Source organism: Serinus canaria, chromosome 1 (assembly GCF_022539315.1).
Source record: "Serinus canaria isolate serCan28SL12 chromosome 1, serCan2020, whole genome shotgun sequence".
NCBI lineage: Eukaryota > Metazoa > Chordata > Aves > Passeriformes > Fringillidae > Serinus > Serinus canaria.
This window is the reverse complement of record NC_066313.1, coordinates 46,514,726-46,538,009: the sequence shown is the minus strand read 5'-3', so window position 1 is coordinate 46,538,009 and position 23,284 is coordinate 46,514,726. Positions and strand designations below refer to the sequence as shown.

The 23,284-nt window shown below is 45.2% G+C and overlaps 2 protein-coding genes across 4 annotated transcripts in view; both read right to left on the bottom strand.

Moving 5' to 3' along the window:
- PAN3 (poly(A) specific ribonuclease subunit PAN3) overlaps positions 1 to 23,284 on the bottom strand; it is a 550,273-nt gene that overhangs the window by 8,811 nt on the left and 518,178 nt on the right. The gene's annotated exons all lie outside the window — the stretch shown is intronic.
- The window catches only part of MTUS2 (microtubule associated scaffold protein 2), a 262,673-nt gene that overhangs the window by 5,448 nt on the left and 233,941 nt on the right, over positions 1 to 23,284 (bottom strand). For all 3 annotated transcript variants that reach the window (XM_030234714.2, XM_030234715.2, XM_050971105.1), the window contains 6 exons: positions 15,467 to 15,533; positions 8,636 to 8,850; positions 5,017 to 5,122; positions 3,203 to 3,276; positions 1,660 to 1,758; positions 1,206 to 1,325 (listed from right to left, as the gene is read on the bottom strand). In XM_030234714.2, coding sequence (XP_030090574.2) covers positions 1,206 to 1,325; positions 1,660 to 1,758; positions 3,203 to 3,276; positions 5,017 to 5,122; positions 8,636 to 8,850; positions 15,467 to 15,533 — 681 coding nt within the window. The remainder of the gene's footprint in view (positions 1 to 1,205; positions 1,326 to 1,659; positions 1,759 to 3,202; positions 3,277 to 5,016; positions 5,123 to 8,635; positions 8,851 to 15,466; positions 15,534 to 23,284) is intronic.

The window sequence follows — 23,284 nt, the reverse complement described above, 5'->3', positions numbered from 1 at the left end:
TGTTTTGAAATGCTCTGAGAGGGAGCCCACCATCATGGGCTCCCTCTCTGCTTCTTCAACAGTTTTCACAAGCAGTAGCTATGCCACCTGCATTTCCAGCCTCCCTTCAGCTGCCAAGGAGCCAAGGCTGACCCTGTGTTTGAAATGCTCTCTTGCTCCCTTGTGAGGCTCCAGAGCATTTGGAGATGTCCTGTAGGTGCTCTGGCACTTCCAGGACACCTTTCAAGGTGTATCTTGAGATGGAAAGCAGTTGTGCCTTTGGGCCACAGCAGACCCAGTGTTTTACTGTGATAAAGGGCAGGAACAGGACTGTGCACTCTTATGCAGTTAATGAGCAAAAGCAGCTAAAGAACCAGGAATTACAGAGGCTGTTGTTTGGGATTTCCCCCCACAATGTGTTTCCAAATCCTGGCTTAACTCCAAGAGTAGCACGTTGGAAGGAGCAGAGATAATAAGCCTCAGTTGCAAAGAGGCACTTTTCTCTACATCCACTTACTAAAGCATCTGTTCAGCAAAATAATCACCAGAGTTCTCAAATTTCCCTGTAAATGGAAACAAATCTTGCTGAATGCTGTGCTGAACCAGCTGCCACAGCTCCCAGCTGAGGTATTGCCTCATCCTGTCACCACACTGTATTTTACTGTCACTGCAGGTTATGCTCTACAAAATGAATCCCCTTTCCCACAAAAAATGTAATTGACGGTGAGCTGGGGAGTTCTTCATTAGGGAATCCCACAAGCAAAGGAGGAGAAAGCAGCAGAGCCTGCAGAAAACCATTACTGGAGGGCTGGAGAGACTTCTTCTAGACTAAGCATTGCTAGGGACTGCTTGCTGAGTATTGCTAATCCACACATGGCTCCCTAAATGCCTGCAGGAGCAGCAGCAAGACACACCATGGCTCAATCTTCCCCCATGTGCCTTCTCCAGCCCTGATTCCTGCAGGGGCATATGGTGCAGGCTGGTGTACTCTGCCACAAATTTCCCTTTCCCCCATTCTTCCTCCACCACTCACCTCACTGTCTAACCCAACATGCTGAGCAGGTACTGTGTGAAGAAGCAATCCAGATTGATGGATGTGAACCTCTTTGACTGTGTCTTGCCCCAAACTCACTGGGTACTCACCTCTCTTAAATTCATCTCCTGTAACCAAACTTCTCCTTTATTACCTCTGTGATGTCTCCTCTGGAGGAAAAGTGACAACTCACCTGTTTTTCTAGCTCCATAATCATCTTCTCCTGCTGGTGAATCTGGAGGTTCTTCATTTCCAGAACATGTTTTAAGCTCTTCAAATCTTTTTCTAAGTGTAGATACGGAGCTCGCACAATCTAGGAAATATATCAGGGATTTGGATATGTCAGCCATACATACATCTTCAGCCATAAGACAGAGATTCCTCCATCTAACCCTGTGGTTTAGGAGAATCAGTGCTGTGAAAACTATCTGGACTGGACCTCTGCAGCCCATTGATATTTGACCCCTGATATTGTCTCCCCTTTAACTATGATTCATGACTCTTCCTCAGAGCTCAATAACTGGGGTCTCAGCTGGGACCTGCCCCCTGCCCCTGGAGTGAGGATCCAATTGCTCTTCATTGAATCAGGTGATGTGAAATATTTAGAAACGTGTATCTTGATGCCTGTATAGTTAGCAGTTATCTACCTTCAGCTGTTCCTCAGTGTTTTTCTTCAGAGCCTCTTCAAACCGGTCTGCTTTGGCCTTAAGAGATTGATTCTGGAAGGTGAGGGTGTCTATCTGGTCCTGGGGGGGAAACACACCAATTAACACATCAGCTGATTTAGCAGCCACTCACATTCATATGGGTCAGTTTGCACTGCCAAACCAGGCAGTGGTTTATCAGGGAAGCTAAATAAGGCTTAGACACCCCTGTAAGGTGATATTTTTTATGCCAGACCCCTTGAACATAGAATGGGTATTTGAGAAGTCTCAGGGAATCACAAAATCCCTGTAACACCTGTGGCTGATGCCAAATCACCCCATCACCTTGTGCTGGATGAGAACAGACATGTCCTTCCTTGGAAGAGCTGGCATTTGTTTCACATGCACTTGTGTGGTCCTTAGAGTCCAAATGAGGCAGGAGATACCTGTTTCCTTCCCCTTTCTAAGCTTCTAACATGGTAATAAGCATTGATGAGTTAGTGGAGTGGAATTTAAATGATCATCATTTCAGCTCAGAGCTATACATGGGAACAACATGTTATTTTAAGCAATCATATTTCTGTTACCTTCAAAGGCATTTCTACCTATACAACACCTGTAAAATCCACAGTTGCAGTGAAGATGGTATTTTTATCTTTCACAGTTGTGATTTCTTGTCTGGAACATTACATCAGCCCTTATTGCAAAACTGCTGACACGCCTTGAGCTATCGCAGCAGTGCGACAATGTGTGCTAGTCAGGGCGTTTAAAATTGCAATTCATCTCTGCCTGTGAAATCAAACAGGGCTTGCACTAATTGCTCTGGCACCTTTACTAGATCACACATTTCCAACCTTAGCTTGTGTCACAGGGGCTCAGTTCTGCCCTCCCCTCCTTGTGGTTTCTTCATCTGGGGAGTGAGAAGAGCACGGAGTTTTTAGAAGGATGAGACAACTTTGACCTTGGTGTTAAACATTGGGATGTGGGAGCTGCGATGTGCAGGGCTGACCCAGCCATCCCCAGCCTGGCTGCACAGCAGGGCAGCCCTGGGGCAGCCCACACCCGGGACTGCACTGCCTTCCGGTGGGACTGGAGGTGTGTCTGCAGCGTGGGACCGGCTTTCCCACATTCAGGCAGCAGGGAAGAGGTTAAAGCACAGGCACGGGGCCAGGCACGGAGATGTCACCGTTTCTGAGCCCTGGGGGTGCCAGCAGGCAGGGACCATGCAGACAGGGTGATGCTCACAGCCACTGCAGGCGCCAGAGTCCTCCCCATCAAGCAGGGAAGGGCTCAAATTTGCCAGCAGGGTCAAAAAGAGATTTCTTTCTTTATCCAGATGCCTTTAAGTCCCTTTAAGTTTTCTCTCTCTTGTGAGCCAGCCCAGGGGGAGGAAAAATCCCGAGGGTTGGCTGCTCTATCCCAGTTTGGACAGGCAGAGCACAGGAGGTACCAGAGCTGGAAGGAGGCAAGAGCCTGGTGTGCTGGCAGCGTGTCCAGGGCTGCTCCCCTGCAGCAGCATAGGATGGGAAACAAAGAAACTGCTAACCTGGAGTGACAGACGCAGCTTTTCAAAAGTCTCCTCCAGTTGTGCCTTTTCCAGTTTGTGAGCAGTATTCAGTTCTGGAGAGGTGACACAGACATGAATTACTGAGTGTAATCCAGCAAACCAGGGTCTGAGAGCACGCATGTCATGAGCCAAGTGCAATTTGGGATGCAGTTTTAGGACATGGATATGGAATAGGAAACCGATAGCAATATGTTCTGTGACCTTAGGTAAATTGTTCTGGAAATCAGAGTTTCCTGATCTTTCACTGTTTGCAGATACCTCTGTTTCTATGTGGCCAGATTCTGACTTTTCAGATCTGCTCAGAATTCTCAGCTCCCCGGCACTCTGATCTGAAAAGGGTCAGTCTGACAATGGGCCATTTGCCAGTTCAGAGTGAGAATCTCCAGACCAAAGGATTTAAAATTGGATACATTTAAAAGCTTGAGTTGCAATTTCTTTGGGGGGATAGAGAGGAGGCCCACCACCTGAGATGCAAAAACACAAATGGCAGTGCTTCTCCCCAAGCTGAGGTAGATAAGTTAAGAGGTTTATTCCAGCAGGGAGACAGAGAAGACAAAAAACTCGATTAAAGGTTTTTCTGCTAGAATAACTCACCCTGGGTGTACTAATAACCAAAAGTGTAATAAAGTTTAATCTCTAAAGCAATGGCATCCAATCACCATTCAGTGCAGTAGTAGCAGCTGTCTTTTTAGTATATGGACACTGTGTTTTTTGTGTTTTCCCTGCCAAGGCCATGGGTTCTGCCCCCTGAGCCCTGCTCAGCAGCCACAGTCCCAGCAGCAATGTGTGACACACCGCTCCAGGGGCTGCAGTGCCTTTTCCAGGCACAGGAGGGCATTTCACACCCGCACCAGGAGCAGGGAGCACAAACTTCGGCCACTAGACCCTTGATAAATCATAACTGAATTTTATCATCAGAAAATACTGAAAAACCGGAGAGATAAGAATATCCTCAAGCAAGATCAGCTCTTTGCTTATTTATTTTCAAAATCGCATTTTTTTAATTTGCAAATGCTATGCTAGACACCTTCTCTGCCCATGAGAGAGAAGAATAGACTGTTCTCAGTTCATGTTATGCTCTGGACCGTGTCTCCAATTGACACAATGCAGAGCTAAGCAATATGGCTTGGTCTGGGAAGCATGGGAAAACCTACTAGAGATATTTAAAATATAGGAAAAAATAGGGAGATTGTGCAGATTACTGTTAAATGTCAGCCAAGGCATGCACAAAGGCAAGTGTTTAGACACTGAACTGGTAGGGAGAGAAGAGCTCTGTCTGCAGCATCAATCCTGTGGCCAAGCCAACACAAAATAAAGGTAACAGTGCTGAGGTGCAGATTTGCACCAGTGAGAGGCTTTGGTCTACTCAGCATGGCCAGAAGTTTGCTACTGGAAATAATGAGTTTTGTTTTTAGAAACACCTGTGGGTATTTAAGCACCTAAATTCAGAGCTATCCCAAGAGCTCTATCCTCATGAGCATCTGAGGCTCTTGAAAAAGCATGTGTGAGAAGTGATGTGGAATTTGGATTCTATTTTCAGCAACACATAAAGAAAGACTTATCATTGACCCAGAGATCCCCCTCAGATAATCCCAGGTCAAAGTTAGATGCTGTAGACTGCAGACATCTCTCCCTCTGCCCTAGCATGAATCTGGTGGTTCACCCTTCATGAAAGCACTGGACCAATACAAATTTTCTGTCTAATCTGCTCTGGAGGAAGAAGCACAGTGTCACTACAGCATTAATTCCTGCTCTGGAGCAGCTGTGTAGCTGTTGGGCTGTCTGTGGCTTACCTTGAATCTTGCAGTCATTCTCATCCTGCAGTACTGTAATGGCCACTATGTGGTTGTTCTCCAGCTGTGACATTGCAGCTTCATGTACAGCTGTGAGATCTTCCACCTGTTCCAGCAACAGTGAGCACAGACATGGACACATGGTTAGACAGGCTGTGGCACGCTGACAAGCCACAGCTGGAGAGCTCCAGTGAGCTGGGGACAGCAAAGGGATCGACTGAATGTGACACTTCCAGTACCTGAGCCAGTTTTGCCATGCTGATGCCGTAAGTGGTAGCATGTAGTCACTGCTGTGGTATTTTTGTTCTTTTAACTCATTGGTGATGAAGAGGTACATGAGAAAGCAAAAGGTCAAAAAGCCCTTAGGTGGAGATGCTGTTTATTAAGTGTTCAGAAGTCTTGGCATTCCTTTTGTCTAAGTTATAACAATGACCACACAGCCCACAACCATCATGGGAGTGAGGAATGCAGCTGGAAAAGGGCTGTGTTCCAGAGCACCCTTTGGGTTTGGGACTCCTTCAGTACACTGTTTGTTACTAGACTTGGCTAAGGGCAAAGTGAGATCCCTAATGATGGTCTTTTGATATGAATCATCAAAGGAGCTACAATAAGAAATCCTGATGAAGATTGAGTGCTCAGTGGTCCAGAGCACTTTCTGAATGCAACGCATCAACTTGATTTTCTGGGATTTGTAACCACAGTGATTTTATTCCCTACATTTAACACACTATTATCTGTGATATCTGGCAAGGCAGAGGATCAAACTATTTTATATTTACAGTGAAACAGCTGTTCTGTTCATGGCTAAGTGACTTGACTCTAAATAGCTTTATTTGCTCACAGTTATGTAAATAATGGTAGAAGTTTACTTCACCTGAGTTTGCCTTGACTGGAATAAATGTTATTTCACTGCTTTTAGTTGTCAAACATATGTATTAGGTAACCACCAGAAGCCAAATTTCCAACCATATTGGAGAAAACATGCTCTTAGAATGTAAGCTGGGCATTTAACATGGAATTTAAAATTATCCAAACTAATTTTCATAATAATGTGTGGGTGACTCAAAGGGCTACTAATGGGGTAAGGACTGTCACCTGGCTTTTCCCAGAGCACAGTGTCCTTGTATGTGATGTCTGCAAGCTGAAGCCTTGAGAGCACTGCCATGTTCTTCACCTTGCCCTTGCTGAAGCCTTTATTTGTACCCTAATTGCTTCTCAGCCGAACAGCACCTCCTAGGAGTGATTATCCTCAATGCCCACACCTTCAGAAGGTGAAGGGGTCTCCTCTTGCTGCCACCATCCTTGACAAGTTATTTATCTATAAAGCCAGTTAAATATGTCCCAAATTATCTGTAGGGATTTTTCTGCCTTCTGTGTGTTTCATATCCCCATCCCACATGGCTCTCTTTAATCTTCCAGAGTGATGTCCTGTCTGCAGTTTTCCATGGCAGATAGTCAACTTGGCACTGGGAAGCAGCTCTCTTGGATGCTAATAACTTACCCTGTAAGCTTGATCACCTCACTTAACACAAGTCATATTTATTTCTGGCTATGGAAAGTACCTCAGGTGGGATTTTTAAGGCTCAATAAAGTAAAATCAAGAGGAGCTCTAGAGGGAGAAATTCAGTAAGCTGCTGGGCAAAACAGCTTGAGCTGAGCACCTCAAGTGAGAAACACTGGCAAGAGGGATCACAGCCTTTACTTTGCAATTCTGCCTTCAGCTGCAAGGAGATGTGAGAATGCACTGGCACACAAGATCATTTTGTGAGGAGTTCGGCTCTCATGCTCTGCTACCACCTCAGAGACAGCTGAACCTTCAAAACCTGACCAGAAAATGTGTCCCCAAACAAAGAACAGCTATCTCATACTGAACTACGTGGTGGCTGAAGCAACACAGCATGGAATGTTAAGCTGTGACTGGAAACCATGAAAGTGGGATGAGGATCTTCCAAATTAGATTTATGGATACAGAAACACATGCAGATCCATGGTCAGAAGGATTTTGCTATTGTTATTGCCTTCAAGAATGCAAATTCAAATCCCCCTCACGCAGACGGGCAGCTCAAGCACAAGGCTTCTCTCAGGTGCAGTGCAAGAGCTCCATTTCCTTGGCCAAGAAAGGCTGGTGAGCAGCTTTCCAGCAAAGCCTGTCAGCCCCACTGACCCAAGAGTGCTCAACACAGGATGGGTGCACAGCAGAGTAGGAATTCAAAGGGAAAACCTGCTAAAACTCATCATGCTAACTGAACTATGAATTGAAAACATGGGCTAAAGCTCTGAGATACAAGAGTCACAGAAGCACTTTGAGAGCAATGGAGAGGAACGTTTGTGTTATTTTCAGCAGTCAGGGAACACAGAGCTCAGGAGCAAACCAAGAACTATTTGCCCCAGAGAGGGAAGGATGTGTTTCCACTGCTCCTCTGTGAGGATGAATAGAGTCACAACAGATGAAAACAAGAGAAAAATAAGCATACTTCTAGTCAAGTCCTACAATGACTTTGAACAGCTTTCTTGCACTGATCAGCTTGAGTGGAGAAGAATCAACATCTGTTCTTGTGGGCCTGAGAGCTCACAGAAGCACTTCAAAGAGCAGCAGAGCTAAGCTCTAAGCTATTTCAGCAAAAAATGAACAAATTCCTTCACAAATGCTGATGTCAGGTGATCCAGGAGAGGTAAGCCTTTGCAGCTAGAGCCAACATCTTCTCCCAAGCAGACTGACACACTAACACAGTGGAAGGAAAAAACTGTCAGGCTTTTGGGAACATGGCCCCTCCTTCATATCAGAAAGAAAAGCAGAAATTTTGAAGGGCATTGCAAGGAAACCAACTTGCCTAAACTGAAATGAGAACCAAAAGACATGGCTCAGCATAGGTTTAACCCTTTACAGAGAAATATTTCTAGAAATCTGATTTAGAACATAAAGACCTATTTGATAGCACCTTCTAGTACATCTTTAGAAATCAGTTCCTGAACAGAAATAGGTAGTTTGTCCAGGACAAACCAGCCCAGTTGCATTGAGTTACAGTGCTTGATCTGACAAAACCAGACAAAAGCAGCTGCTTGTGAGAATACTCCTGCCTACACACAGAAAGCAAAGCAAGGAGAAACACTTGGGATGTACAGTCCAAGAGATTAGGCTGAGTGGTGGGGCAGCAATCAGGGGACCTGGAGTGCATCACGTGCTTGATGTTTAGGCAGCATGTGTTGCATGGCTGCACAGCTTCACTGTGCTGCCCTTTAACTAGCAAATAACAATGGGCTGGCTCTGCTGGCCTTACCTGTGTGGAACAGATTCTTATAACCCTTGGTTTTAGTCATAAATTGACTAAAATAGGTGGGTTGAGGAGCAGGTATGTGTGGGCAGCAGAGCTAATCTTAATATTTTTATTGTAAAGCATCAGCAAACATGTGAAGACAAGACATGGCAATGTAATAGACAAGTGTGTAGAAAAAACAGTGGAACTAATAGGGAGAAAGAGCAGTAAAGTTATTCAGGATGACATTTTCCCACTCATAACTCATTAGCAGTATCTTTCTGGAGTGTTCAATGTATTCCATTACCTGAACCCAATCAGTACTAGAATGGACTACTCTTCAAAGGCAACAGGTGGAGACTGACCTGATCTTGGTGCTCCAGTTTGGCTTGTTCCAGCTGCAGCCTGTGCTGCTCCTGCAGGCTCTCCTTCTTGGTGTTGTACTCCTGCTGCAGCCGCTGCTCCAAGGCCTGCATCTCCTCCTGCTGCTGCCTACGGAGCTGCTGCCCCTCCTCCTGGAAGCGCCTCTCCAGCTCCTCCTTCTCGCTCAGCAGCTCCTTCCATCGCGCCGTGTTCAGGTCTGCGGAGACAAGGCCACACAGTCCTCACACTGCCCAGGACCAGGCAGGGGCACTGCACCTGTGGGTAGGGCAATGAGCTCGGTGCTTCTCTCCACTCTGTTGTACGAGGGGTATGACTTACCACTTGACCAAAAGGATTTGTATCTCCTACATCCCATTTTCGAGCAGTTCGAAGCTGCTCATCCCATAAACCTGTCTCCAACTCCAGCAAGGACCATTCAAATCCATTAATGCACACTTGCTTAAAATATTTTTGTGTTCAAACCACCACCTTGTGTGCTTCGTGGCATCAGAGAGTACAATGAAAGGCTCACACTGAAGGCAATCAGAAAGTGTGAAATTTTTGCTCCAGTGAACTAACTCAGTGACTATGTCTCAGAATTCACACCAGTGTTTTCCAACAGTTCTATCAAGTCAAGGAAAATCAGTCTATTTCCCCATTTTGTTCCTCACCTTTATTTTCCCCCAGGTCCCAGGAAAGCAATGTCACAAACACTGTGTCCTCAGCCATTTGCTTTGCTAAAGAACAGTTACAAAAAAATCCAGATATTGAAGACTAGATGCAAGATGGACAAGATCAGCCAGAGTATGTTTACAGAGCAAGCTTGCTCACTTGTAAAGATCTAACAGGTAAGAAGTGATTAAAATCATCATGACCATAACATTCAGAATACTAAAGGAGAAGTGGGTTTCTAAAGGCACTGCTAGATCTTCTTTCTGATTTAGACTCACAGTTGACTGAGAAAGATGATCAGGTTTTTGAACAAACTGACTACATATTTATCCTTCCCTTGCCTTTCAAGATGCACGTGCCATGCACAGACCCCTGTGGCACTGTAAGTCAGAGGACTGGGAGCAGCTGGCTCCCTGCTGAATGCTTCAAACCCATATTTATCCTATGACAACATATTTGTTCAATATCTGTATCTTCCTGCCTCTTTCTACTGCGGTGTCAGACCGTGCTCATTTCTCCCAGGACAGCAACAATTTGTTCAAGTTACCAGTGCTGTCCCCACAGCTCATGTTAGGTGCACCCATGCCAAGGTAGTTTGACATCCAAGCTAACCATTCCCTTCCCCACATAGCTATTTTTCACCCTGTTTAGAGCTCTGCTTCCACACTTACTGGACACCAACATCCAGATTTGCTCAGTATGCCCAGACAGAGAAACACTGCTGGGTGGCATTCACATTCCCTGAAAAAATTCCTCTGCCCAGGGTTTTTCTTCTGGGAAGCTGAAAGGCAGCAAGAGAGGCCTCAGAGAAAAGGAAAACAATTCTTATCTCATTTGCTTCTCCTGTGTTGTGCTCGCCTGGAATATGTTTGGAGATTATTTAGCACAGGTGATTGTTTCATTGGATTCTGGTGTGAGTTGTTTTGACTCATTGGCCAATGGGGACCAAGCTGTGTTGGGACTCTGGAAAGAGTCACGAGTTTACTTTATTATCTTTTTAGCATTCAGTAATTACCCTTTCTGTATTCTTTAGTATAGTATAGTATTCTTTAATATAATGTAGTATAACAAAGTAATAAATTAGCCTCCTGAGAACATGGAATCAGATGCATCATTCCTGCCTTTGTGGGGATGCCCTGCAAATACAATCCTGCTGGGCTCCTGTTCTGATGCTGGTATTTTCTGGAGCACTGTGAGGGACTCTGTCCCTGTCAAGCTGTCTGCTCCTTACAAAAAGGGAGTGACCCAGTGAGTTCAGCACCGCATTGGCAGGACACAGAAAGCTTTCCCACTTGTCTTATATCCAGAATGGAATGGTACATTAGCTGGAATGTCTCGTCTCCTGGCAGTCTGGATTAGAGCTCTAACCCCTCTCTCTTGCTTTTTGCTTTTTTATTATCTTTGGCATGTAAAGTGATCCCAGAGCAGGAGGGGTTGTGCTTGCAGCTCTGCCTTCAGTAGAATTCAAACTTACTCAAGTTTAAATAGGAGATATAATGGACCCCATCTCTCTCCAGCCTCTCTAATGAGATTACCCAGCACACAGGGAGGGCAGGGAAATGAAACATGCTCTAACCAAAAGCAAGTGCATCTGAAACACATCCTGTAACCTGAAATACAGGGCTATTCACAAATTAGACCCCAATGCAGGTGAAAAATGGAGGGAAGAGGGAAGCAGGGAAAGTGAGCTAGCATGGAATGCTCCCATACACCCAACAATGCTCCTGGAGGCAGCAAATGAGGCAATTTTCCCTACACAGAATATTAAACACCTCTAATGAGAAGGAGTGATCCCTACCATAAGTCTCAGACTAAGACAATTGAGGCTGAGGAGTGAGGTGTTGAGGAAAAACTGAATCTCTTCTCAGCAGGGGGATGGACCTTTGTGCCCAGCTCTCCTGGGACAGCCTTAGCAGGAGGCAGCCCCCATGGAGCCCAAGGGTCTGCAGCTGTGCTGCCCAGGGAGCAGGAACCAGTGTGGGAGAGCCTGCCCTGCTGGAGCCAGCTGTGTGGTCCTGGTGAAACAGCTGGGTCATCTCCAGCAGGGACCCCATAACAGATGCCTGAACACATGACCTGCTAATGCCGCTGGAAAACTCTGAATTTATCTTTCGGGAATCAAGACAGGGATACTGTTAAAGTGAACTACTCTTGTAGAAAAAAGAAAAAATGACTCTGAAAAGTTATATGAATGTATTACTGACTTGGAATAAGACAAGCAGAGCACAGCTATTACTGGTCTGTTTTGAAGAGTTACACCCTGGTTTTCTTCTTCCTTCTCTGTAGGATCTGCATTGCTGCTTACAGGCTGGAAATGACTCTGACACAAGGTGGCATTTCCTGGGATATCAGTGTGCTGGGCTAAATGGGACCAGCTACTGCAGCTTCCCTACTCCCTGAGCACTGAGTCACAACAGATGAACAAAACCAACTTCAGGCTGGTTTGGGAAGGTGAGGGAAAGGTAGATATCACCATTGGACTGACCTTCCTTCCCCCACCACACACAGTCAGAGCCACAGTGCAGCTTCACAGCCCTGGCACTTTGCATTCAGAAGTGCAGCCGCTGTGGGAACTGGGGCTGGTGTCTTGTGGCCTTACAGAGGGATTGTTTCCTTCTGACACGAGAAATGGGCTCTTCTTCCTGAGCCTCAGCCCCAAAATCACAGACAAATCACAGCCACAACACTCAGGTTAAGTGTCCTCTGACTGGGAAGCATATCCAGGAGGAGATGGCACAAAAGCTTTGGCTTAGAAATGCTTGAGAACACAGATAATACAAATTTTAAACTTGACATCTCATTGCCTTTCCTTCATCTAGGTTTTTTATGCATCTCCATACCTCCTCTCAACACACTTCACATCCTTGGTCTGACAGTGAAGGAGCAGGTAATTTTGACATTTAATTTCCACTAGTTTGAAGGGAAACAGCTGGTATTCAAAACCTCTTTATTGAAAGAGACTCAGTGTTGCAGCTGAAAAGTGCTTATATTTATAATTTATAAAGATCGGTCTCTTGAGTGCAGAACGATTGCTTGTCATGTTTTCCTAGCCTTGCTATTCCTAGCAAAATCCATGAGCAAACCTTATTGCTTTAAATAACAAGTCCCTCAGTGTTCACAGAGGCCAAGGTTCCTCCCCAGGACTGGGAAGGGAGAATCACTTTCCCCTTTCACCCACAGTGTGATACTTTCACAGGAGGGCTGGGGGTAAAAGTGGACAGTGTTGTCTGACCTCAGTATTTTGCCTGGCTCCAGAAGGATGCAGGTCTCCCTAAGCTATTTTTACACATGGTACATTGCTGCTATTGCTTCAGAAATGGTTTTATTTACCACAAGAATTTTCCTTAAGCATATATTCTTATTTTTTCTGAACAGTGGGTTCTCTGTTGCCGTTTCATTGCTTTGCATAGCAGAATCCTGCAGTTTCTGTTGAAGTTAAAGACTGCACACTGTGAAAACCAAGCACATTCAGCACCCAAATCATAACTCTGAATTACAGCTGTTGCCTAAACAACTAAGTGTTGGACTCACTACCAGTATCAAACCTGGCAAGTCCATCCTTGTTTTACTGATTCATTCAGGCATTTGCACCAGTGAGTCTGACATGGTGAGTTTACACATGAGAAATCAGGAATTTCTGACCAACACCCATGCTATTTAACTGGACTGGTTATTTTTAAATTAATGAAAAACTACTTGTGAAAGTGTTGGAAGCAATTCAGAGCTACAGCTTGGTTGTAGTCAAAATAACACGCTCTGATTTTCCCTGAATTTCTTCATAGAATCACCCAAGATTGCTGTTGTCAAATAAAGAACTGTTTCATTCTTCATTTGCATAAATCATGTACAATATTGTACAACACACTGATCCATCTGAAAGTGAGACCAAAACAATCCTCCTACAGCACAGGTGGGGTGCATGTGTCCAGTAGCACCCTCATGTCTGCAGTAATAACCTCAGCTTGGACTGCTTCAGACACTGCAAAGAGCTGCACTGATGAAAAATGCTCTCACGTACGTGGCATTTACCATTTCACCTCATCCACAGTTTTTAAACCCTGGCTGTTTCACGAAATTCAGTTTTGTAATTTTATACCAAAGGAAAACAGACTGTGCAGCAACTTTTGACTTATACTAAAAAGCACAGTCATTTACCTTCCCTATGTAATAGGATATGAGATATATACTAGGCATATCTAGGGATATATGCTAAGATTTGATGAATTTGATAAATTATTTCACATTCTGCTGAAGTGCAGTACCCACACATGTTCATCTTTTTGTTCATCCCTGGTGGGAGTGGATCTAGCTGGCCATGTTGCATCTCAGGGCTGCAGAGAGAGGATTTCCTCCACCAAGCAGGTGACCAGCCACCTGTGTCACTCACAAACAGCCTTTGCTCAGCATCTCCATGTCTTCCAGAGTGGTGGGAAGAAGAGGTGGCCTGTAATGACTCCTCTCCATTACACATGCCCACAGGACCACTGAGGAAAGGACTTTCACACCATCTTTTCCCTTTCTGAGGAAGAAAGCCCATGCACAACTCCAGCTTATCTCCCTCCTGAAGCAGTACAGCTCAGGCTGCTTTCCTGGGGTGCCCAAAACTGTCCCCACATGTGCCACCAGGACTCAGCTTTGTGCAGAGGAGGTGTCTGTTGCTGCATGTGCAAGGGCAGTGGCAAGGGCAGGCAGAGAGGGGATCTCCTGTTACTGAGACCCCCAAACTGACACTGGTTATACCCTTGTTCCTTTTGTTCTCTTCTCCAGCAAAACCACCAGCTGTACAAACATGGTGTAAATGGAAGCAGAGCTCTTTATCTCCAGCACTGAACCTCTCTTTACTTCCCACGTCACCGCCACTTAGAAAAGCACTCAGGAAAATGAGCAAACCCAACCTGCTAGATTGAGGTAGGGCTCTCAAATGAGAAGTGGCTATTGAACTGAGAACTTCAGATGTGCCCTGCCTGAAGAAAGCACCAGTGGCAGCAATTCTTCTGTAAGAGCTGTAGAGATGCAGAGGATGGAGGAAGGCAGGCACCAGGGAATAACTGGAAACCTGAATTGCTATTGCTGCATTATACACTGGCCTTGGGGACATTTCTCTATGAAATGACAATCAGCCAAAGCATTTCAGAGGGGCAAAGCAGGGAGCACGAGATGCTGGGCATCTGAAAAGAGCTGTGCTCAGCTTTTCTGAAGTGGGCTGTCATGGGCAAGGTGAAGGCAAAGCACAGGGAGGATCTGCAGTCCTGCCCATTCCACAAGGGTTTGGCCTGAGCCTCCCTTTGTTGGCCACATGACACAGTCTGTGCTTAATGGGTAACCCAGGAACTGGCTTCTCACATGCAGGGAAAGCTGAGAGGTCCCCTCTACTCATAGCTCCAATCATCAGTGGTTCCAACACCTGCTGGTGCTCAGGGTGTCCCCTGATGCAGTGGTCCTGCTCTCCATTTGCCCTGTGATGAACCCAACATCACACTCATTCTGGAAAGATTTAAGCCCAGAAGAACTCAGCCTGTTGGCTGAAGCCAGAGCAAAAGCCCACCTTCTCTCAGGAGTGGCATTATCTTTACACTCTCTCTCCTGTCTAGATCAGAACTAAAAAGGAAAAGAGGGGCATGCAGATATACAGGGAACACACAAACCAAATGGGATGCACTGCTATTTCTGTCTTTACACCAGGAAGAGACCTTAGAGATATTAACAAGCAATTTCTGAGCTTGGTGTCCTTTGGTTTCTAGCTGAACTGCAAAACACAGCCAAGTTCATAAGCTGGTGATGCATTTCCTGTTCCTGTGCGCTGCAATGGTCCCAAGCTCCCACTTCTCATCACATTGTGCTTTCTTCTCAGCAGTGCTGGTGTTTGAGGACAGAAGCTATATGGATTTATATGGATTTGTGGAGAACAATTTGTGTAGCAAAGATGATGCACAAGTGTGCGTGGTGATAAAGAAAAGGCGAGTGTGTGTGGTGATGAACTCATCTGCACAGCAAAGAGGTAAAATCAAGGCTCCCTGCAAAATCACAAAACCCTTTGCCACTGGGCTTCAGAAAACACTTCATCACATGTGTGGACCTCCCCAGGTCACAGAGAATCATAATAACTGCTTTCATGTAAAGTGAGAAAATCTCTTTGTTGTTACTTTTCTTGTACTACTTACCAACTTCCTCCCTGATCTTTGCAAGCTCGACTCCTAACTCCTTTATTTTCACAAGAGCATTTTCATTCTGTTTAAGGAAAAAGAGAGAAAAATATGTATAGTACCCAGGTTTATCCCAGATAAGCACTCTCACATGTTCATTTAGTAAAGCAGATTAGATTGATTGCTCATACTACTTTTTTTTTTTTTTTAGGGGACTTTTAGGGGAGGGGAGTGGGATTATAATGAACTAATTCAATTTTTAAATCAAGCTTGGGAGCTACAATTTATGAGCTACAAGTACCTTGCATGTCTACATGTATACACACTTGTGTGCACACGGCAGTGCAGAATACTCTGTTCACTCCTAAGTGACTCCTACAAAGACATCTCTATTTTTTTATAATTTTGTGGTCAGTCTGTGTATCATTTGTGGCTGGACTACATGTACAAGATGGATTTACTAAAACTGTTAATTTTTTTTCATCTATTTAAGCCTGCATTTAGCCACCTCCAATCACATTAATATGTTCACAGAGTCAAACTTACAGAGCAGATTGCTGTACTCACACCATTTTATGCATGGTGAGCATTCCCATACAAACACCACTAATAACCTGATGTTCATGCCCATCTCCACATTGTCACTGTCATGTTCTCTGAAAAATCCCTTCACCAGGATTTCTTCTCCTGAGAAGCCTCAGAGAAAAAATGAAAACAAGAATTATCTGATTGCTTCTCCCTGTTTTGCTGCTTTGGAATGTGGTCTGGAGATTGTTTATCCAAGAGGTGGTTGTTTGATTGGTTTCATGAGAATTGTTTGGACTTAATGACCAATCACTGTGATTCTGGAAGCAGTCACGAGTTTTCGTGATTCATTCTTTGTAACCTTCTGTCTGTATCCCTTCTTTATTCTTTAGTATAGTTTTAGCACAGTATTCTTTAATATAAGTACATAAAATAATAAATTAGCCTTCTAAGAACATGGAGTCAGATTCTCAATTCCTGCTTCGTCCTGGGGGCCCAGAAAATACCACACCACATCTATTTATGTGAGTTTATTTATTAGGGGTCCTTTCCTTGACTAGTCTCAAAAGAAACCTGAATATTTAAGAAGTAAAACAGTTGAATCAGCTAAAGGAAAATTAAAACATATTTACATGAGCAATGTTAAGGTATTATTACCAAAATTCAAGGACTTTGACAGCAGATATCTGATTAGTGCTCTGCAAACTGACAAACAAAATTCTTATCTCCATCCACTGGAGTCTGATTTAGTACAATAAATCCCAGCATAGCAGTTCAATCATATGGCCACTTTAAATTGGGATGTACCATGAATCGTATTAGAAAGAAGACAAAGGAATGTACCCTGCTGGGAAGATCACTAATGATTAATAAAACTAGATCAGGTTACTATAAATATGTCCCAGGTTAGAAAAGGTCAAGAATCCTTAAAGGACACTACAGAAAAATCATATTCAATACAAAAAGCAGTGCAGTAGTAAGTTGAATTAAAAGGAGTCCTAGAAACCAAATCTTTCTGTATTAAGCAAGCAAGGCTAATAAAAATCTAGGGCACAGACAGAATTAGTTTGGCTTCAGGATACATAGCAGATAAGATAGCAAGTCAGTTCTATATTACAGAAATGAAAGTGGAAAAAAAATTCAGAACTTAATGTTTCTGTGTATTTTTCCTGCACCTAACTTTTAATTCTGTTAAGAGAAGTACCACAACTTAATTTCTGGTAATATCAGAATAATAGAATATGGAATTTGAATTAATCCTTTATGTACTGCCCTTTTGGGATTATTTCCACCAGATCCAAACTACACCCTTTCCAGAAAGTTTGCTGTAAATGGAGTGATAAACTGAACTGATTTGAGAGCCATGAAGGCTTGAGGAGACCCAGATGATGTGGGCATCTTTCTTATTCAGTTATGGGAAGAAGCCAGGAATGCAAGGCCTGGCTCCTCCAGTGACTCCTCCTGGCTCCATACCCTGCTGAGTAATGCACAGGGGGCTGTGTGCCAGGACTGCAGTGTCCAGTCCTCACCAACTGCATTAGGCTCAGAATAAAATTATGTGGATTCTTATGGATTTCTTTTTCCTAATTAGTCAAAAAGTTAGGGGAAAAAATCCAGATAAATACAGCCTGATATATTCAAAAAACAGATTCCTTCACATATATTCCCAAACCAGCAGTCTTACAGGAGAAGGTTTCCTTGTGGAGAATACCATTGCATCTGCCCATATGGTTTGATTAGCTCACTGGAGTCATTTTCAGAAGTGCTCTTGACAGACTGCCAGGCCTGGTGCCCTTGAAGGCGTGTGCTCAGGGATATACTGGATGCAGGACTTGCAGATGGGAAGCACCCACTCAAATTACCAGCTCTCATTCTTTGAAACAAAAGCCATTCAAAGCAAGGGAGCTCTGCACAAATCATTGCCAGCACCTACTGATAAGCAGAACTCAATGGGCTTGTTAAAAGTAAGTAAAAACCCCACTTTTTTGGAAGAAAAAGCATTTAAAATTTTAATCCCCATTAAAAAATATTACAGGCTCCACATTTTACATGATGTTTTATCTTAGATAAGGTTTTTCCTTCCCTTGAGGACACTTGGTAGTGAGATCTTCTCCAAAAATGTGGAGAACTGCCATGGTGCCAGCTTAAACATGCTATCCCATAACTCCATCTCCAGCATGAACACCAACCCACCAGGGCAGTGGGGGTCATGTCTGCCTCCCATCTCGCTGGAGCTGTGGTTTCCTGAGCAGAGCAGCCCCTGGGGCCTCCTCCAGCAGCCAGATCAGCACAGCTCAGGTGCCTTGGCTGTCATTTTCCTGCTCTGCCAACACTTCTGGCACTCTGTTTTATTTTAGTCAGAGCTTCCTGTCTGCTCTTTGGGACCTCGTACTTATGTTTCCTGGGAGATCAGATGTGCAAGGGCTGCCCTCAGTGCCAAGTGCCAGTAGTCCCTCTTTCTCAGAGGGTTCTTCTGGAGAGTGGATCCTGCATGAGTCCTTCCTCCTGTGGAAGAAAAGCGAGGTGCAGTTTTGGCTGATCATCAAGTCAGCCTCATAGTTCCCTGGATGTGCAGTGAACTCACGAATCCCTGACATCTTCTGTAGCTGCAACCTGCTTTGTCAGTGTGACACGATGGGTTTGCCTGCACATGCTCCTGTGACGCTGTAAACACGACAGCAATGCAAAAAAATAGAGCCCCTGCTTGTTATCAGCAGTGTGGCTCTGCAGATAACCAGCACTCCACTGTCAGTGTAGCCAGGGAACTGGGAAAGCCAGCACTAAGGAAGCCAAACATTACAGTAGGGCAAATCTGAATCTGACTTTGGAATGTAAAGCTACCATGTTCAGTGCTGAGATTCCTATACATCCACTATCAAAACTTCAATGCAATTCAAAAATTCACAAGCACGCAAGGAAAACTTCCCCAAAACAAATGGATAAGAAACCAAGTCAAGAGGATGTCCATTGGGTTGATCAGTCTTCATGAATTATCTCAACAAATTATTTGAAAGAGAAGACAGGGTAACCAGCAGGAGAGCAAAGAGCTGAGGTGCCTCCCAAGAGTTTTGCATCCACTAAGGCTCAGCACATCAAAGGAGCTTTGCAGGCATTCTCTACTAGGTCACCACCTGGAGCTGAGCCATTGCGGGTGAGCATCCAGGGGCCAAATCTAACTCAGGTTTGGTAAGGTTCATCGAGTGTGCACACCTGTTTTCAGCAGGTGAAAAGATCAGAGACCCTGTGAGGAGATGGTGCAAATATCCACCATTTCCCGTGCAGCCATTAAATGCCAAGGAAGAAAAAAAAGATTTCTTTGATATGGTCTGGAATTCCTTTTGTGTGTGCCCAAAAATGTGAAAACAAAACTGTGTTTTGCACAAATTAAATTGTCACATTTACTTTTCATGTACTTTTAATGAATGATGGACCGCATTACTTTTTAGAAAAATGATGACAAAGGTCTTCTGTTGGCTGCATCCCAAGAAATCACTCTGACAGTGAAGTAATTTTCATAAAATAAGATTACACTCATGACGGAGATGAAGAAAAACTTCTTCCTTATTCCTGAACTCTGCAACACAATGATTAAATCTTGTGCCTGGAATACGTCCCATCTCTTCAGACAGAAAGAAAAGTAGAATAAAACAGGCAGAATGAGATGTTTGTCCTACTGCTCTGTTGAATAGAATACACAGTAGCAACTCTTTTTCCTATCATGAGCTCTGTAGCACACAGACCTCCCAATATTTCCCCTGTGAAAGGCTTGATGTTGGACAACATTTCAGCAAGTGAAAGAGACACAGAATATAGCACATGTGAGTTCTCCATTCAACTCAAAACACACTGAGGATGGACTGAGGCATGACTTACATTGGTGCAACAGCTCCAGAAAACAAGGCAGGTAGTCAGCAAGTAGGCAGAGGTGTAGGAAGAAAACGGGAATTGTACAATCGAATAACAGTGGCCAAACCTAGCAGTGTATCTCAGAAAAAAATCAGCTGAATTTAGATATAACTGCATGCAAGGACCTAGAAAAATAACTTGGTAGGAGAAGTCAGCATATGGATCTGAGGATGGGCAAGATGCTGGCATTGCCCAAACAGATTAAGAGAGGAAGTAGTGATGAAAGCTTGTGGGCAGAGGCTGAATGGGGCACTGGGCAACCTGATCTCATTGAAGATGTCCCTGCTCATTGCAGTGGTCTTGGACTAGATGAGTTTTAAAGGTCCCTTCCAACCCAAACTATTCTGTAATCCTATGGTGTTTCAATGAAAGTCTCTGCTTTAGCTGCACGGAGCTTCAGATGACAGGTAGACATCATCAAGGAACATCATCAAGGAGACAAGTTGAGATTTCACCTTGGACCAGGAATAACTGAGGGATGGGGAGGCAGATTTGAGGTTTTTCTTAGAATGTCTTTCCTCTGAGAGCTATAACCAAACTGAGAGGTACTAATGAATTAGAAATACTAATTAAGTAAACCTCCAGGTACTTTTTAACAATAGGTAAGTAATAGCAGATCCATCACAGAAATGGAAATGGGTCAGATCAGGCAAGGAACACCAGAAAATTGCTCAGACCCACAGAGGAAGTCACCAGCAGCTAGGAAGCAAATATGGGAGCCTGGAGTTACCTTCCCAAATTGACATGACTTTCCACCCAGCCAACTTACATGTTTGTTTATATTCTAAGATCCAAATACATGTACAGAGTCTCCACTGTGCAAACACTTCTCAGTTCTCCACAGTATTTCCTAAAAACTCTCTGCACACGGATGTTCTGTGGCATTTGTTATTAAAAGTGCTCCTCCAGAACAGCTGCCTTCTATGCAGAGCTTCCAAAACACTAAAAAAAAAACCCCTGACCTGCAAATGGTGCTTAGTCACTGTTGTGCTATATTCAGACCTCCCTGTGGCAAGGTATTATATTATAAGTGGAAAGAGGATCATATACATTGGGAATTCTCTTGTACCAATAAATATTTCAGATGACACTTGTAGAAGCAATAACTGAATCCCATTGCAGCTGATACTCAAAATTACCTACAATCTTCCTTTAAAAAGAAGCATTTTAAAACTGCTCTTCAATCATGTTGGTTGTCAGGTAATCCTTCTTCATAACAACCTTTAGGGTAAAGTTTGGTTAAAGTTTACGAGAACTTAGGTATTCCACAGTGACTGCACTTTGCCAAGTTTTATATTAACCCACACATTTTTTCTTACCCTGGTTAGTAGCACATCTCAAGCTATATTTGAACTATCATTAGGTAAATGGGAGACACTATCAGTTTTTCATTTAACAGTTATATGAATATACCATAAAGCCAAACTCTAACAGAATACATTGCACAAACATGTGTTTCTGCCAAGATATTTTCTATTAAGCAAATTAAATGCATATATTCATTTTCTCACTCTTCTGTACATAAAACCCAGGCAAATTTCCAGAAGAATAATGGAAAAAACTATGTATTCAAAGTGTCCCACAACTTCTCTTGCACATGCTATTTTCCTGTTGCTGGTAGCTCTCTATGTACTTCTCCACTGACATTTCTTACATGACCCATTTTGGTGCCTAGGAATGTGCTTGATTTAGATTCACACAAACATAAGAAAACAGGTAGTTTTGTCTTGTTTCACATCTAAACTGAAGAGTCATTCCTCTGTTGGAGATGCAAAACTTTAGGACAGCTAGAGGCTGAATAATCTCTCTTCAAACTTTAAAACTCTCTGCAAGTTTCCTTTATAACTTGTACTCCACACAGCTATTAAAAATGTAAGAAAAGCAGTGCAAAACATCAAACCGACTGTTGCTACAGAAGATGCCAGCAGTCCCTCCTTGTTTCACGAGCATCCAACCCTTTCATTTAGACTGCAGGATAAACTTATGTAAGGCACTGCAGTGCATGAGAAATCGACACTTAGACCTGTCCCTGGTGAAGGGGAGATCAGCACACTGCAAACAAGCCGAGCATCGCTCCCTCTCCGCCACCCGGGAAGCGCATCCGCCACCGACCCCAGCTAGATAGAAGCAGCAGCACAGGCTCTATCACCGCTACCGTCCTTCCCTTTCCCTAAAGGACTTTAAAAAAGAGGCAAAAGTACCGTCTCGTCCTCGCACAGAGAGGGGGGAAAACACGTGGAGCAGCATTTGCCCATCCTGGCAGGACAGCCGCCCACCGGACCGACACCAGCCGGACTGCCGCCAGCCTAGCCCGGAGCCGGAGGATGAGCCCCGGGGGGCGACACTGTCAGAAAGGGATGTCACGTCCCGGCGCGCCGAGACCGGCCAAGGGGACTTGTCAACCTGATGCCTCCCGGGGCGCCGCGGGATGCCGGGGCCGGGGTGGCGGCGCCGGGAGCGGGGAAGGGACGGTGCTGCGGGGCGGGCGGCTGCGGACCCGGCGGGTTCGGCCCCCGGCAAGCGCTGCCCGCTGTCCGACCTGCCGCCGCACGGCTGCTCGCCCGCTGGATCCCGAAAAAGGCTGCTCCGGCTGGCAAAGGCTTGCCCACAGCAGGGCACGTCCAGCAGCGCCATCGCAGGGAAGTGCCGGGGCGGGCGGCTGTCGGGACGAGGCTGAAAACTTCGCAGCGACAGTCCCAAAGGCGCTGAAACCCAAGACTGAGCCTGGGCTCCCAGCCGGGGTGCCGCTCGATTCTCCTCTTCGTGCCGCATCCACAGGCACTGATGAGCGTGGTCCCGTGCTGCGCACCCGCTCGGATGGCGCCTTTAAGCCGAGCGTGTCCCGGCTGGCTGCCGGCGCGGTTGCTGTCCCGCAGCGCTCCCAAATCCACTGCCGGCTCTGCCGCACTGGGCCCCTCCCGGCCGCCGTGCGGGCCCCGCGGTGTTGCGCGGCTGTGCCGGCGCGTCCCCGGGCGAGCGCAGCGCTGCGCGGCTCCGCGGGCCCGGCGCTGCCGGCCGCCAGCTCGCCCGTGGGCCCTGGGGGTGTCTCTCCGCTCCCGGGCGTTCCCCCGCTCCCGGTTGTCTCCCAGCCTCCCGAGATGCTCTAATCGTCCTGAAAGGACTTTCCCTGAAGTCGTTTATTTAAATCGTGAGGACAGTCAGCACCCACTGGAGCTCGGTGACTCCTCGTAATGGCAAAAACAGTATCTCTGCAACGTACTCGGAGACCTCTGTAATTCTCAAGGGCTGGCGTAATTTTGGCCAAGTATATATGTATTTAGATCACATAACCTAACCTTACGCTGCCTATACACACGGCTGGGCTGTATATATCCGGTCTGTATCAGTTTGCCAACTGGGAACACATTTTCTTGGCCGGAGCCAGGACATGGAGCTGCAGCAGCC